The 14,733-nt window shown below is 42.9% G+C and overlaps 1 protein-coding gene and 1 long non-coding RNA gene across 4 annotated transcripts; one reads left to right on the top strand and one right to left on the bottom strand.

Annotated features, from left to right (window-relative positions):
* Window positions 1-1,094: 1,094 nt before the first annotated feature.
* Window positions 1,095-7,838, bottom strand: LOC134455608 (holocytochrome c-type synthase). Of its 3 annotated transcripts, none has more exons than XM_063206777.1 (7): window positions 7,764-7,838; window positions 7,055-7,174; window positions 6,662-6,825; window positions 5,860-6,008; window positions 5,354-5,473; window positions 3,408-3,494; window positions 1,095-2,428 (listed from the first exon to the last, which is right to left on the bottom strand). In XM_063206777.1, the coding sequence occupies exons 2-7, from the start codon at window positions 7,170-7,172 to the stop codon at window positions 2,230-2,232; spliced, it is 837 nt and encodes a 278-aa protein (XP_063062847.1). In that variant the 5' UTR covers window positions 7,173-7,174; window positions 7,764-7,838; the 3' UTR covers window positions 1,095-2,229. The 3 variants fall into 3 exon arrangements, with proteins under 3 accessions (XP_063062847.1, XP_063062846.1, XP_063062848.1); XM_063206776.1 differs by having other exon boundaries at window positions 7,055-7,177; window positions 7,764-7,831; XM_063206778.1 differs by lacking the exon at window positions 7,764-7,838 and adding an exon at window positions 7,660-7,677 and having other exon boundaries at window positions 7,055-7,177.
* Window positions 7,839-8,057: 219 nt separating this feature from the next.
* LOC134455607 (uncharacterized) lies at window positions 8,058-11,414 on the top strand. Its single transcript, XR_010036133.1, has 6 exons — window positions 8,058-8,746; window positions 8,847-8,946; window positions 9,117-9,189; window positions 9,698-9,780; window positions 10,361-10,459; window positions 11,357-11,414. It is a non-coding gene; the product is annotated as an uncharacterized LOC134455607 (long non-coding RNA).
* The last annotated feature ends 3,319 nt before the right edge of the window (window positions 11,415-14,733 follow it).

The raw sequence follows: 14,733 nt of genomic DNA, 5'->3' as shown, positions 1-14,733 counted from the left end.
CTAATCACATATTTGTGATGGTACTCCTCAAAGGGTTAAAACATATATTTCCCTCAAATCTGGGGGTAAAAGAACAATGTGAACTGGTGCAAAATCACTAATTTTATGCAATACGCAAAGGTGATATGCCCACATGTTTAGATACACATTGCATTCCATAACTAGCTTTAGAAATATAACAATAATATTCAACAGAGTTTGATAAACACTGTCACACATCAGTACATAAACATCAAGAGGGAACTGAGAAGGGATTTTACGGCATGTGCTTCGACACGGCACACCAGAGGTCAGGTGTGAAAAGTAGAACTAAAAACCCACATAGATAACTCATGTGTAGAAAGTAGACCTGTGTACTTGCCTTTCAATCAGCTGACTCTGTACTGGTTGGATAAAGTTTATGGTGGGTTCTTGTCAGGTTTTTCAGTAACAATAGTCTATCTGGCTTATTAGTAGAGATGCACCGGATCCTGATTTTTAGGATCCTGCCGGATACCGGATCCACTGCCTAAGATCCTGCCGGATCCGGAACTGGATACCGGATCCTACAAAAGGGTTGAAACACATAGCCTACTCACACACGTGGGCCCTTTTTATCACGTTGGTTCAAACTATATTGACTGAAAAGCCTCGGCTACCGGATCCTGGATCCTGGAACCGGATCCTGTGAAAAACCCTATTATCCTGCCGGATCCGGAACCGGATCTTGGATCCGGTGCATCTCTACTTATTAGGAACGATGGAGTAACTGTTACACTATGTAATATCATGTGCTAGTGTTGTACTTACACCATGTATTTAGTTTTGCTGTTGACACATCTGGTGCACACCAATAGTAACACTTAGGACAATAGTTCAATATGCACAAGAGTTATTTCCAAAATGTGCATACTAAGTTTAACACAACAGAAAAGTAAAACTAATAATATACTAACTTCAATGACATTGTCAATTTCTGTGAATTGTGGTGGTAGAACCATGTGTTCAAATTGCCTAGAAAGGAGACCTTGCATTCAAAAAACCTTGTATACAGTTTCATGATGGTCATTTAATGAATTATTGGAGTATTCAATAATGCTTCAAGTGTCAAAGACTTCATATTCACATCTGTATTTTATTGGTTTGGTAATTAGGGGTATGAACAGTTTTTTCCCCCGATTTCATTTTGCTCTCACAGCAGGCGAAAGAAACCAATCCAGAGTCAAATAATACAGATAGTAATACATACACAGTATAATAAATAAGATTTATCTGTAACAGTGGGACTCTGAAGGCTCATGTGTAGAAGCAGATGTTGACAGAGAAGTTGTCAAACAGAAAAACAGCCAAAATATTTTAAAAACACTCAAAAAAACCAAGCACTCCCTTTTGTTTTAGAGAAAAGAAATGAACAGAACCACCTGAAAGCAGAATATTTAGGCCAGCTATACAATTTACAAATACAGACAAGGAATCATTACTCCTAACCATTTGTTATTTTCTCCAGTTATACAAATCAAACTTCCTCAGACAACCTGTCAGCCAACAATTCATTCATGCCTCTTCTCGCCAACACAAGCTTTTCTTTCTCTCAGCCTCGGGGGCTTTCTGGGGGTAGATACAGTATAAGGTCACCACACCCTGCCATCTCTGGACTTCTACTATGGGGGGTATCCTCTGGACCTTATAACCAGTAGGAGCCCTAGCTGCTCTGATACAGACCACAACATCAGTGAAACCTCATACGCCGTCAGGTCATGCAACCGCTTTACCCTTAATCAAGAAATCTTTTTCAGCTGGGTTCAATACATGACACTGAGCATTGAGAGCATCACGTTCACAGAATGTCCTACAGATGTACACAATTGTGAGCACACTTTGAAGCACCTACAGTGATGGTACTTCAAATTATGAATATTGAGGATGATGGCCAGAATGGGTGGGGGACGGAGGGGGTGCGGGTGGAATCACTCTTTCAGCAATGACTGTTTGTCTGGGACATCTATATCCAGAAGTGAATTTATATGACATTCCTAACTTAGGCATTTGCCTACAGCACCATGAAATTTAACACTGCATTATGTGATTGTAAGAAGCTTTCAGGTGATGAAGAGTCTTTAAAACGTTTAGATGAGAACCGTTAAAGCAATTGTCGCAGCAGCTACAAACAATGCAGATAAGATCAGAGTTCTTGTTTTCAATTTAGTTTTTGTTTTTTCCTCGGGTTCTTCATTCAGAGAATTCTGCTTCTCATGACGACCACCGCCACCAGGCTACTTTCACTCTGTCCCACACAGCCGTCATCGAATCAAACGCCGGGCGCACGTCCAGGACGGAGAACTGATACGTGTTCTGGTCCACGTCACCGTCGTAGTAGTCGATGATGTAGCGTACCTCTTTCCCACAGCGGTCTACGATCCAATCATGTCTGTCGTAAGGAAGCTCATACCTGCAGAGAGAGAGAGAGAGAGAGAGAGAGAGAGAGGAGTTGAGGCCTGTTCATTTTCATAGTTCCACGCGTTAGCAATTTCACACAAAATTGGAGCACTTAACATTACTGATGATCAAACAGATCATAACAGCTCAAGAAAGTGCACATCAGTGTGCAATACGCTATGAAAGCATCAACGAACATAGTCTATGGAGAAACTACATATATAACTGACAAATGTTAGGAGTTAGAATTGTAAAAGCAACACGTCAGCCATTTTGAAAATGGTCTCTATGGACCACATTTACAGTGCCTGGGGATCATACATTGGAACCAATTCTCCTTCTTTGAACTGTGCAGATTAATTAGTAGTACAACGGGGACAGGGAGTTGTACTGGCTGTTAATTTCTGTCTGCACTACATTTCGACATCAAAAGGCAAAATTTGACAGTCATTGTTAAAAACTGGCCACCGCACCCCACCGCACCCCCTTTTTTCTTTTAATGAGTTGTGTTGATTTATGGTAACACATGCAGCTAAATTGGCTGTCAGATTTTCAGTTTTTTTTCACCCATCCATCTTCACACAATAAAAACAATATTTGGTGACTATTTAAAAAGTGGGCAAATGTGGGCTGCAGCGGCCAGACTCAAGGCGTTCTTAAGTCTCAGATCTAAGGAGAGCCTTTATTTAGACTAATAGGCTTGACCAACGTTTAAATATGCAGTAGTCATTGTTGGCTCAGCCCTCAATCCATTCTCACATCGTGAAAAGCAGCATTGATCTCTGCTTCAGATCTTTTGCTTTGTGGCATGACTGCACAGCTAGATGAACCAAAATTCATTCACATTTTGGTCAGCTGAAATGATGTACGTAGGAAGCTGTTCATGTGCAAAAGTAAAGCAAAGTTGACTTATTTCCCCTCCAATTTCTGTTCTTTTTTTGTGTGTCCTTTTTGCCTTTATTTTGAGAAATGCCCAGTGCTCCACTGCTTACCCCATCCAGTGCCGAAGCCTTGCCCGTGGAGAGAACTCCTTTGCCTTGCCTCCAAAGCGCTTCAAGGACGGCCCACAGGGACACTCCCTACAAGCACAGAATAGAACAAAATAGCATGTATTAAGATCATGGCTACAGGAAGGAAACATTTCTTGACAATTAAAAAAAAGAAAGAAAGAGTGAGACAGAGGCAGAGAGAAGAATGATGTTTATTGCTATACTACACACAGTGTGCCACAAAAAAGGTCACACCCAATAATATGTTGTTGGACTGAGTTTAGTCTTGATTAGAGCAAGGGCATGGAGAGGATAGTATACATATCTTGTAGGTGTACCTAAGAGTGAATAAGGTGCCTCTGTGCACTTGCCAGACATTTGCATTTGCCAGACAGTGCAGTCACAGAGAAAGAGAGCAGGGAGAGGTGACAGGGACAGATGTAATCCTGCCTTAAGCGGCGTACACACACAAAGCTAGCTTTTCGCTTGCTCGCCTACTCGCCACTCTTTCATGGAACGTTCGCTGAAAGTTCCTGCGGCTTTAACTGCCAATGGACAGCCGAGCAGTACCGAACTCTGCATTCCAATTGGTTACTCGCTTACTCGCCTCGCTCGAAGATAAAATATTTTCAACTCGGAATCCGCCCACATCGCATCGCTTGTACAGTACTCGCCTACTCGCCTGCGAGTCTCGCTGGGACACATTGACATTCTATTGAGTTCATTCGCTGAGCGAGTAACTAGCCGCGACGTGTGTGTACGGCCCTTTAGCAAACAGCAACCAAACTACACAGAGCAAGTCTAGGGATTGGTGTGGGGTTTTGCAGTGGAAGAGTGTGTCAAGATGAGAGCCAATCTGCTAATCAATGTAATTCCTACGGTCCTTTCCTCCCAGTCTCCTTTCCTCCTCTAGCCTCAGTGTTGCCACTCCAACAATGCATGCAAACAATGCATTTCCCCCTGCTTTTAACTCACTGGCTGCCTTGGGTGGCTGCTGACGTCATTTCGAATAGTGACGCCCTCTGCCTTTTTCTTCAATTGCGTTTTTTACAGCCACGCCTTGAGGACGGTCTTTCCTATTGTTTTAAAATGTCAGACCTCTACGCATGTTTTAACTGTTCCTGTAGGTGGCACAGTCAGGGCAGGGCATTAGCTCAGAGCAAGAGGAAATGTCAGGACAAAAACATCCCCTTTTACTGTAATAATCTCAAAATTAGCATAGCAAAATCATCTTTGAAAGTAAAGCACCTGTGACAGTAGTCTACTTTCTTGCCCTCTGATTTTAACACAGGTAGGCTACTGATTTTAGTGTCAGAGCCTGACTGGAGGACATGTGAACCGGCTGGGATTTACGTGCACCTGCTGTTATGATCCATCGTGCGCGCCAGCAACAAACCAAAACACTCCTGTTTTCGAGCCCACCCCCGTTATATTTCAGTACATCATTAGGTTGGAAAGCTCATACAAACGATCTTTTGTTCAGGCTACAGATGACGGAAGACTCTGCAATTGGATCTGATAGGTTTGGTGTTGTTAGGACGATGTCATTATGGGCAAAAACGTTTGCAATTATAGTTCTACTTCAAAAAACGCTTTTTGACGAGAAGGCAGCATTTTGGCGAATTCCATTTATGATTATGAAAGAACGGAAAGGGGTAGAGAGACACAATTTTTTCTGAGGACAGATGAGAGTCTAATCTGTGTTTTGATAGGTATGGTGTTGACATACACAGAACTCAATTTTCTGTGAGCCTCAAAAAAACACCCAAAATGCTGAAAAATCTCTGGCACTCTGGGTTACTCTTTTATGAAAATGACTGGCAGCCAATGACTTAAGCAGCGATTAGAGGCTTTTTGCTTTCTTTCTACCTCATTCAATATCAAGTGAGTGCAAAGCACAAGGCGAGAGGACCCAGATGATCTGCAGCCCCAGAGTCTAGTAAACTCACTCTGCGTGCATGGCCTCCCATTTCAAGATCTCCTCCCAGGCCTGCTCGTTGTTGCGGTTGTGGAGCCGGATGATGTTGCTCATGTCGTTTGGAGCCAGGTCGTCCTCCTTCCAGCGCCACCTTTGAGGCGGAAACGAGAGAGAGAAAGAAAGACAGTGAGAGAGTTTTCTACTGTCCGTTTGTATCTTCTCTATATTCCCTGTTGTATAATGTTGCAGAGATAAGTACCAAACATGTTTTAAATATGAAGGGGCAGAAATATGCAGAAAAAACAAGTTTTCCGCTGCATGTCGTTATCTTGTTTATGTTAGAAGTATGTCCTCTATTCAAAACATATTGTTGCAGAGAAAAGTGTCAGTGAAATACATGCGTACAGATTTGACTGAAATGACTCAATCATGCAGTTTTTGAAATCCTGTTTCATGAATGATTAAGCATATAACACAGCTATCGACAAGAGGCAAAGGGAATTGAATGAGAATAACGAGTATCCACTCTCCACCTACCCCTTCCTCAGCATGGCGTTCCAGAACATCTGCTCTGAGGGATAGACCCAGTTCTTATCGGTTCCTGCTCTTGGGATTTTGGACTCCTCTCTGTTCACGGACAGGTCGAACGGCTGGTCAGGAGCTGGGACTTGATTCGGAGGCGGCATCTGGAGGATACAAAGAAATAAAAGCCTTCAATATGATACTATATGTGCTCACAAACCCACATCTATATTATTTGGCTGGTTGGGAACTAGGGATGGCCAAAATGGAAAAAACTCTTAACCGGCTACTGAGACTCATTAACCGGTGGTTAAACGGTAATCTTAAATTATACAACGTTCGCGTGCCAGATATGCATAGCACTGTTTTTTTTAACATTTTTTTTCACATAAGCCTTTTTTTTGCTGCGCAGACAGGACCTGCCATGTCCAGCCACTGTTGCCAGATGGAAAATGCTGAATTATCGTACTAAAACCTCAAAATTATCGTTGTTTGGGGCTTTTTGGGAGGAAATTATCATTATAATTATTATTATTATTATTACAACCAGTTAACCGGTGGCAGAAAATGTTAACCGGTTATCGTTGATCCGGTCGACTATCGGTTAAACGGTTACCGGTTAACATCCATATTGGGAACTCCTCCGCTGTATGTCACATGCAGCATAGCTGGGTTAATATGATTTAATGATATCAGAAGTATAGCATGCATTATTACCATATACATTGAGGTGACAAAATAAACACAGAAAGCCAAGTTTTGATTTCCAACAGGCCTAAAAATTAAAAAATGTTTTAAAAAATCTAGTTGTAGTTACCATATTTGCTAGGTTGATATCATTTCCTTGTGCTGCTGCTTTCATGGGACATTCCACAAACTCATATGCCCGCTCCTGGTGCACTGGGCCCTTGGGTGCCGCCGGTGCGGCTGTCTGATGCATTGGACACTCCGATGGAGGAGACACAGGACGCGATGGAGCAGCTGAGGGATATGATTCATTAATGATGAGACATTAGACTCAGGCACTATTATACAAACTGTGGCACAAAAGAGGGCATACAAAGCTATGAACAAAGGCGCAAGGTTAGTGCGGCAGAAAAGATCTAGTGAATAGAGATTAGGTTTGTCAGAGAAATCAGAAGACATTCTACTAGGCAACTTCATTGTTTTAAAAAGGACGTCAACTTCAAATAAAAATACCACAACTCACCTTTGGGTGCTTCTCTGTGCATTGGGCAACCTTGAGGAGGAGACAGGCCGATGTCTGGAGCCACCATTACGGCCTCGGCTCTGACCGTGGGTGTGGGACTTGAGAAAGTCGAGCCCATTACTGCTGAAAAATAAAGTCGATACTTATTTTAGCCTAATATGGAACAACACAGACGTGTAAACAGATCCCTTTCAGGGTCACTGCGACAAAAAAATGACAAGCTAAACCAATGCCCCTTCCTTTCATAGGACAGTGTTATGAGATGTTATGATGTTACAACATAGTCTAGCGTTGTCTTGTTGGCTAGTCGACAAAAGGGTTACCATGGCTTTGATGTTACAAAATGTTTCGTCCCAGTTAGCCTAATCGTGTTATTACGTGTTCAAAAAGCTTGATTCGTGAAAGCATGGCACAAATCGTAGGACCAAACATCAAAACAAATGTTTAGGCTAAAGCCGATAAAGTATCCCCTGACATTTCCGAGATTAAGTTTCACAACACGATGATACAGGTTGGGTAACACATTAGTGTTAGCTAAATGTATCCAGTTAGCTAATGTTACCAGACTGACAGATTTTCGTCACACCACACACATATTTACCAACCCGACAGCTTTTCCACGAGGCAAATGTAAGTATCGGGTGTCCGGGTGAGAATGACATATGTTTGATCGATTTTTAAAGAGCAACTATGTCAAAAAGAGACCAACCTTTCAGGAGACACTTCTGCTACTTCCCAATGTCAACTCAACGTGCACTGTTCTTGTTACCCAATGTGCCTTGCGCGCATAATCTTGCCAACTCTGTGTTGATTGGTCAGCGATGCACTTTTACTTCCGCTAGGAATATTTGGTTATTTTCTCCAGTGTGTGCCAAGGTACTGTATCATTGGTGTGTGCTTAATTAGCTCTTTCCCAGACAGCACGAAGCATCTTGCCGACGTTGGCTATTGGGCGGCGACATCGGTAAAACGTCGAGGCCTTTTTTGCCTTATAATCTTCATGCCAATTAGGTTGGTTTTAGATCGGCAAAATAGCGGCAGAAAAGACGGTTTCCTGCCATGGTTTGCCGATGGTTTGCCAACTTAACCCCGACATCGGCAGTACGACGCTTTGCCGATCAATTCCCTGCAGTTCCCTTCCGATGGTTTGCCAACATAACCCCAACCATCGGCAACGCGACGTTTTACCGAGCAATTTCCTAATGTTTCCTCCCGATGCTTTGCCAACTTAACACCGACCATCATCTGACAATGTCCCAAACACAGTTTGCCGATGGTTTGCCAACCTAACCCCGACCATCGGCAACGCGACGCTTTGCAGATCATTTGAAGACCCCAAAACCAAAAGCCAGCGCCTGCTTGCTTGCAACCTGAGCAGCGCGAGCTCTGTTTGAAATTATTTCAGTTGTCAAGGGAACGAACATTTTCCGTTTACTTTACTGGACGTCGCAGCAGTAGTATTAGCCACCGCAATCGTTTTTAGTTAGGCATTACCATTATTTCTGTTGAAATGTAGGTTTCAGCATTACAAGTCAGGCTTGATTAAACATTAAATTAGGTTGCTGAAATAAATCTCTTCACCTGTCATGCTGTCTCGAATGACCTCCTCATCGAGTTTCTAATCGATATCCGACCTCACTTTTTCTTACCGTTAGCAAGTTAGCTAACGTGTCAAACGTACCCAGCAACCAGGTGAGTTTTTGTTTGTTTTTTTAAGTTATAGTTTGAGATGTCACATTGTATGTAGGTCGTGTGTAGTCTAACAGCGTTTTCTATTGTAATACAAATGTAGGCATACTGCTCCCGTAATCAAGTTTCCTGCTGGAGTCGGGCTGTTGATTCTTGTCTAGCCCATGATGACTGGTTGAAAGGACATTACAAAATAGGCTACGGTATGTAACACAACGATTTTCTTTGATGAACTTGCAATGCACAGGAAACACACACCACGTGAAGTGAGATAAAATAATATTGCATCACATTCATAGCCCTTACTATAAGTAAGTTAAAGAACTCCTGAGTTCATAGCCTTCACTGCAATGTGTTGCTCTCGTTTTCACAGTCAATTCACCACAAGTCAAAATCAGATCAACAGACAGGGACATCGGCCAGATATGCCATAACAAGAAAAAATGGTAAGTCTATCACTACATAAGATCCATAACAAAATACTATTAGTTAAATCTTAAATGTGACCTGGTGGTATTATTGCTTGAATGCTTATGTTGCACACTTAATGAATAAGGTCCTCAAGTAGAGTTTCGCTGAGTTCGTTGTTTATTTACATTTTCCTCAGCATAACTGTACAGCTGACACCGCTGCCTTCTGTATCATAACAAAGCCTGTCACTTCCACGTTTCGTTCTTCTTATGTGACCGAAGTCACTGGCTACTGCACCAGAGAGAGTCTCTGCACTCATTGCTGGTCCTATGATGCCATCTATTGGCGAAAACGTGCAACAGCATAATTAAACTAAAAGACAGCTTCTGACTGGACAACAAAAAGACAGGGAATGAGAATAAGGGAATAAGAAGAAGACAAAAACGGGGGTCCACTACACTTGCATACCTGATTGTGATGCTGTCACTCATTTTCTAGTCTATATCTTGGACTGAAAAAAGGATTACATTATTATGTTTTCAGGTGTTTTGCCCCTGCGGTTGTGAAGAGGATGCTGTGGAGGTGGCAGCATGAACGTGTCACACAGACATTGGCTAAACTACTCGGTAGGTACAACGAAATAAAAGAAACCACCCCCTCAACCCTGTTTATGCTGCACTGTACCTATTATAACCAGTTTTTATATAGATCATTATTTGAAATACTATGAGAGCCTTTCTGTTAGGATACTGTACAGCAGGGATGGGCAACTGGAGGCTCGGGCGCCACATGCAGCCCAACTTCTCAATTTTTTTAAAAAAAAAAAAAAGAAAAAGTACAGTTTTTAACCCCCTATAAATCAATAGTGTAAGCATTCCGGTATAAATAAACAAAAAGTGAAGTATCCTTTTGTAAATTCTCTCAAGTGCGTGGTGATGTGGTTGTGGTAATTAAAAATGTTGGCCCACCTTACAATGAAAGTTGCCCACCCCTGCTGTACAGCCTACATCACTTGTACATGTCCTTACCAAATAGGACACTAGCTAGCTAAATGTAACTAATATGGTATTGTGAAAGTTATATGCCTAAATGTAAACCATAATATTAAATTGTGATGGACAGAAATCAACTAAACCAACATATTACATTGTGAATGTAGTTGCGCAGTGATACTGAGACCGACTTATTCCTGTCTTTATTTGCCAGGCTTCTACACTTGCCCTCAGAGTTCACATATGGTTAAGTGCACAGGTGGCCAGCCAGGTTCAGACTGATACTGGTAACAAGAGGAAAACATGCTGATTGGTAAGTGAGATCCCTGCTAAAAAATCCACACAGCACAACAAGTAAGCCTAGTTTGTGGTATCAAATGTAAAATGTAAGTTTCATCAAAAAGTTGTAGAACACATCTGAATAAATTGCAGGCCATCAAAGTAGTGAATGGGCAGGGAAAACACAACCAGTAGGCTTATGAATTACTTTGACTCAGCACAGCACAGCAGATGTGATGCTACCATTCCTTGGGAATATGACACAGAGGTCTGCTATTCCATTGTAAATATTGACTGGAAATGTTCATGTTTCAACTGTTTAAAAACATTGGACTCAGGGGAAAAAATCTCTAGGTGTATATAAGTGAAAGCCCACCTTTGCCATTGTGACACAGCACACAAGTATACACACAACGAAATTGCATTTTATGCCTCACCTGTGCAAGGGTGCAGCCTACATTGGCATCCCAAGGGAGCAGTATGTTGCAGTGTGGCAGGAAGGTACCATGCTTGGGGTACCTCAGTCATGGAGGATGGAGGAGAGAGCACTGGTTAATTACTCCCTCCACATACCTGGCGGGCTGGGAGATGAACCAGCAACCTTTGGTTGTTCAGCCCTGGGCTACAGGACACCCTAACCGCTTACCAATGACTGCCCCACTTATCCATGACTATATAAAAAAATACCACAGAGTAGCGAGTACACTTTTAAATTAAAAGGGTCAATATAGATGATAGACTTTTCATCCACAGGCAGGACTTAGGCTACATACAGTAGATGGTGAAATCCTGCTTACAAAAACTGTTCTCAATAAATAGTTGTAAACTTTTGACATGTCAAAGTCATAGCCTAAACTGTAGGGTATGTTCTCATGTAAAGGGTAATTTTCACATCCAGCCCATGTTCACAGATTTTTTTTTTCTCCTGCAGGAATGATTCAACGATGGACATTTTGCTTAATTGTGGAATAAATAAATGGAAAAACGTCTATGATGTCTTGTGTTTTCATTGGTGAGGCATATGGTGAAGCAGGAAGACCTCAAATAAGGCGGAATTCCACTGCAGCGGTGAGAACATTCAGACGTCTTTTTGTTTATGGAAAGAGCTGATTTTCTGGCATGCTAGGTGATTTTCTGACATGCTAGTTTCATAACTGCAACCTAAAATCAGCTGTTCCTCGAGACGTCCGGATGCTTTCCTCGCGCAGATGGGGTACGTCGAGTAGGTCGTAATTAAGTCGTAATTAAATCGGTTAAACATTGGCTCATGAGCGGATATAAGGCGGGCAACCGTCGGCTCATGGTAGGACTATAAATAATTATATCGGCATAACGTTGGCTCTCCATCGCCTGTCGCCTATTTGCCGACGTCTGCCCAACATCTTGCCGATGAGCAAACGGTCCTTTCAAAGACGTCGTGCCGATGTATTTTACATCGGGCAAAAAGCATCTTGCCAACGTTGGCAAGACGTAAGTGTGCTGTCTGGGTTTAGTATTATAACGTCTAAGAACCATTGAAGAAATGTTGTAAGTAGAAGGACACAATAGCCTTAGTCTCACTGCAGGGCCAGCCCCGGGCTGGCCCGGACAAAAGGGGGCTGACGGTGATCTCATCAAAAGGGGGCTAGGTGCTAAAGATGGCCGCCGGGCCGCGAGTTTGCGAAACATAGGACGATATTGCGCCCAATCGCGTTTGGTGTCTCCGATTGGCTACAACGCTCCCTTGTTCCTCCCCTCTGATGGCTTTCATATGACGGCAAGACTAGGTGCGATCGAGATGTGTTAACGCATGCATGCGCATTTAGACAGCAATGCACCCTGGATGGAAAATGCTGCATGACGGTTAGATTTCCTGTCAAACTTCGAAATTTCCTCGACGTTGCGTTGACGAGGTGACATGTCACATGGTGTAAAACTATCGCGGGATGAATGCGGCTGCAGTCAGATCTTGCAACCTCTGCAGTTGCTTATCCCCTTCAACGCTCGTCGGCGGACTGCCTCCGGGGTCACGCGCCCATGAACTGGTTGGTCAACAACTCACTCACGTGTGTATATGGGTCTTGTCTCACACCTCTACACAAGTTTGCGCAGGTCCCCACTTCAGCTCCTCCTCACTGCCTGTCCCCCCACTCCTCACACGTGGTGTGTTAGTAGAGCAAACCGGTGCGAGCTCATCGTCTCGTTCATATTTGTGGCCGACTGCAAATGCGCTGTATTTAATAACACCCACATCGTGACAACAAGTTCTCGCTGACGTTCCTTGCGCAACGTCGACGCTCGCAATGAACTCGTATGAGCTTACTGTCAACTCTCGCTCAAAGCAGGCTTGCAGAACATCCGTGTACAAATAATTTGGCCGATCTATTGAAACAGACACTAAAAGTAGGGTAACAAACAAAAAGTAGGCTACCCAAACCATTTACGATGCAGTAGGCCTACACAAATGCCGTGTCGTATTTTATTTTAGCGTGGTTTGGCATATCTCTTGAAACAGATGTGCCAACTCAACCATGCAGTGAGCTCCAGTATTTGATTTCATTTTTATTTACATAGCCTAATAAATGAAAGCGTCAGCTAAATGCAATGTAATGTAGCCTAATGTAGCCTAATCCTAACTGCATAAACTCCTGTGTTTATACAAATGCCGTATCATGTCATTTTATTATGTTAAATATTTAGGCCTAATACATTTTCTACAATGCAATATGCATTGTCTTTCATCATTGTGTTGATTTGCCACTGTAGCAGTTTCACTCCTTGAAATCTGATTTATACCTTGTTCCAAATAGCCTACTATTTAATACATTTTCTACAATCCAATATGCCTTGTCTGTCATCATGACACCACCTATTTTTTGTCAGGTCACAGGCAAAGTTGGTTAAAACTGAGGTAGCCTACTTAGACAACAGAAAACTATCACCGCAATTTCAGTGTTTCATTACAGACCTTATCAAAGTATCCATGTGTTAATGTTAGATCTACAGAAGTGGGGATGAATTGATATGCAGAATGCAGTTCCTAATATGACCACCAGATGGATTTACCGACATAATAAATAAAAGGTAGGCCTAAATCCTACATTTGCTACCACATGTGCCATGGACTCGGTGGACAACTTACCAGATCACCTCGAGGTTTGGATAATGTGAATAAAATGAAATTGTAAGAAACGTCATTTGTATTGCATCGTTGACTAGGCCTGCTTTTGTTTATGCTTTTTAGTGTCCTGTTTCATGAGATGAGCCAAGCCATAATAAAATGACATGATACGGCATTTGTATAAACACAGGAGTTTATGCAGTTAGGATTAGGCTACATTACATTGCATTTAGCTGACGCTTTCATTTATTAGGCTATGTAAATAAAAAATGAAATCAAATACTGGAGCTCACTGCATGGTTGAGTTGGCACATCTGTTTCAAGAGATATGCCAAACCACGCTAAAATAAAATACGACACGGCATTTGTGTAGGCCTACTGCATCGTATATAAATGGTTTGGGTAGCCTACTTTTTGTTTGTTACCCTACTTTTAGTGTCTGTTTCAAGAGATCGGCCAAATTATTTGTACACGAAAGTTCTGCAAGCCTGCTTTGAGCGAGAGTTGACATTAGGTGCGATCGAGATGTGTCAACGCATGTATGCGCATTTAGACAGCAATGCACCCTGGGTGGAAAATGCTGCATGACGGTTAGATTTCCTGTCAAACTTCGAAATTTCGTCGACGTTGCGTTGACGAGGTGACATGTCACATGGTGTAAAACTATCGCGGGATGAATGCGGCTGCAGTCAGATCTTGCAACCTCTGCAGTTGCTTATCCCCTTCAACGCTCGTCGGCGCTCGTCGGCGGCATGCCTCCGAGGTCACGCGCCCATGAACTGGTTGGTCAACAACTCACTCACGTGTGTGTATATGGGTCTTGTCTCACACCTCTACACAAGTTTGCGCAGGTCCCCACTTCAGCTCCTCCTCACTGCCTGTCCCCCCACTCCTCACACGTGGTGTGTTAGTAGAGCAAACCGGTGCGAGCTCATCGTCTCGTTCATATTTGTGGCCGACTTTAAATGCGCTGTATTTAATAACACCCACATCGTGACAACAAGTTCTCGCTGACGTCCGTTGCGCAACGTCGACGCTCGCAATGAAGTCGTATGGGCTTATTCTTGCCGTCATATGAAAGCCATCAGAGGGGAGGAACAAGGGAGCCGTTGTAGCCAATCGGAGACACCAAACGCGGTTGGGCGCAATATCGTCCTATGTTTCGCAAACTCGCTTCCGGGCCAGGTTGTGGGGCTTGTAGCAACCCA

Source organism: Engraulis encrasicolus, chromosome 9 (genome assembly GCF_034702125.1).
Source record: "Engraulis encrasicolus isolate BLACKSEA-1 chromosome 9, IST_EnEncr_1.0, whole genome shotgun sequence".
Taxonomy (NCBI): Eukaryota; Metazoa; Chordata; class Actinopteri; order Clupeiformes; family Engraulidae; genus Engraulis; species Engraulis encrasicolus.
This window is presented reverse-complemented; position numbering and strand designations above follow the sequence as displayed.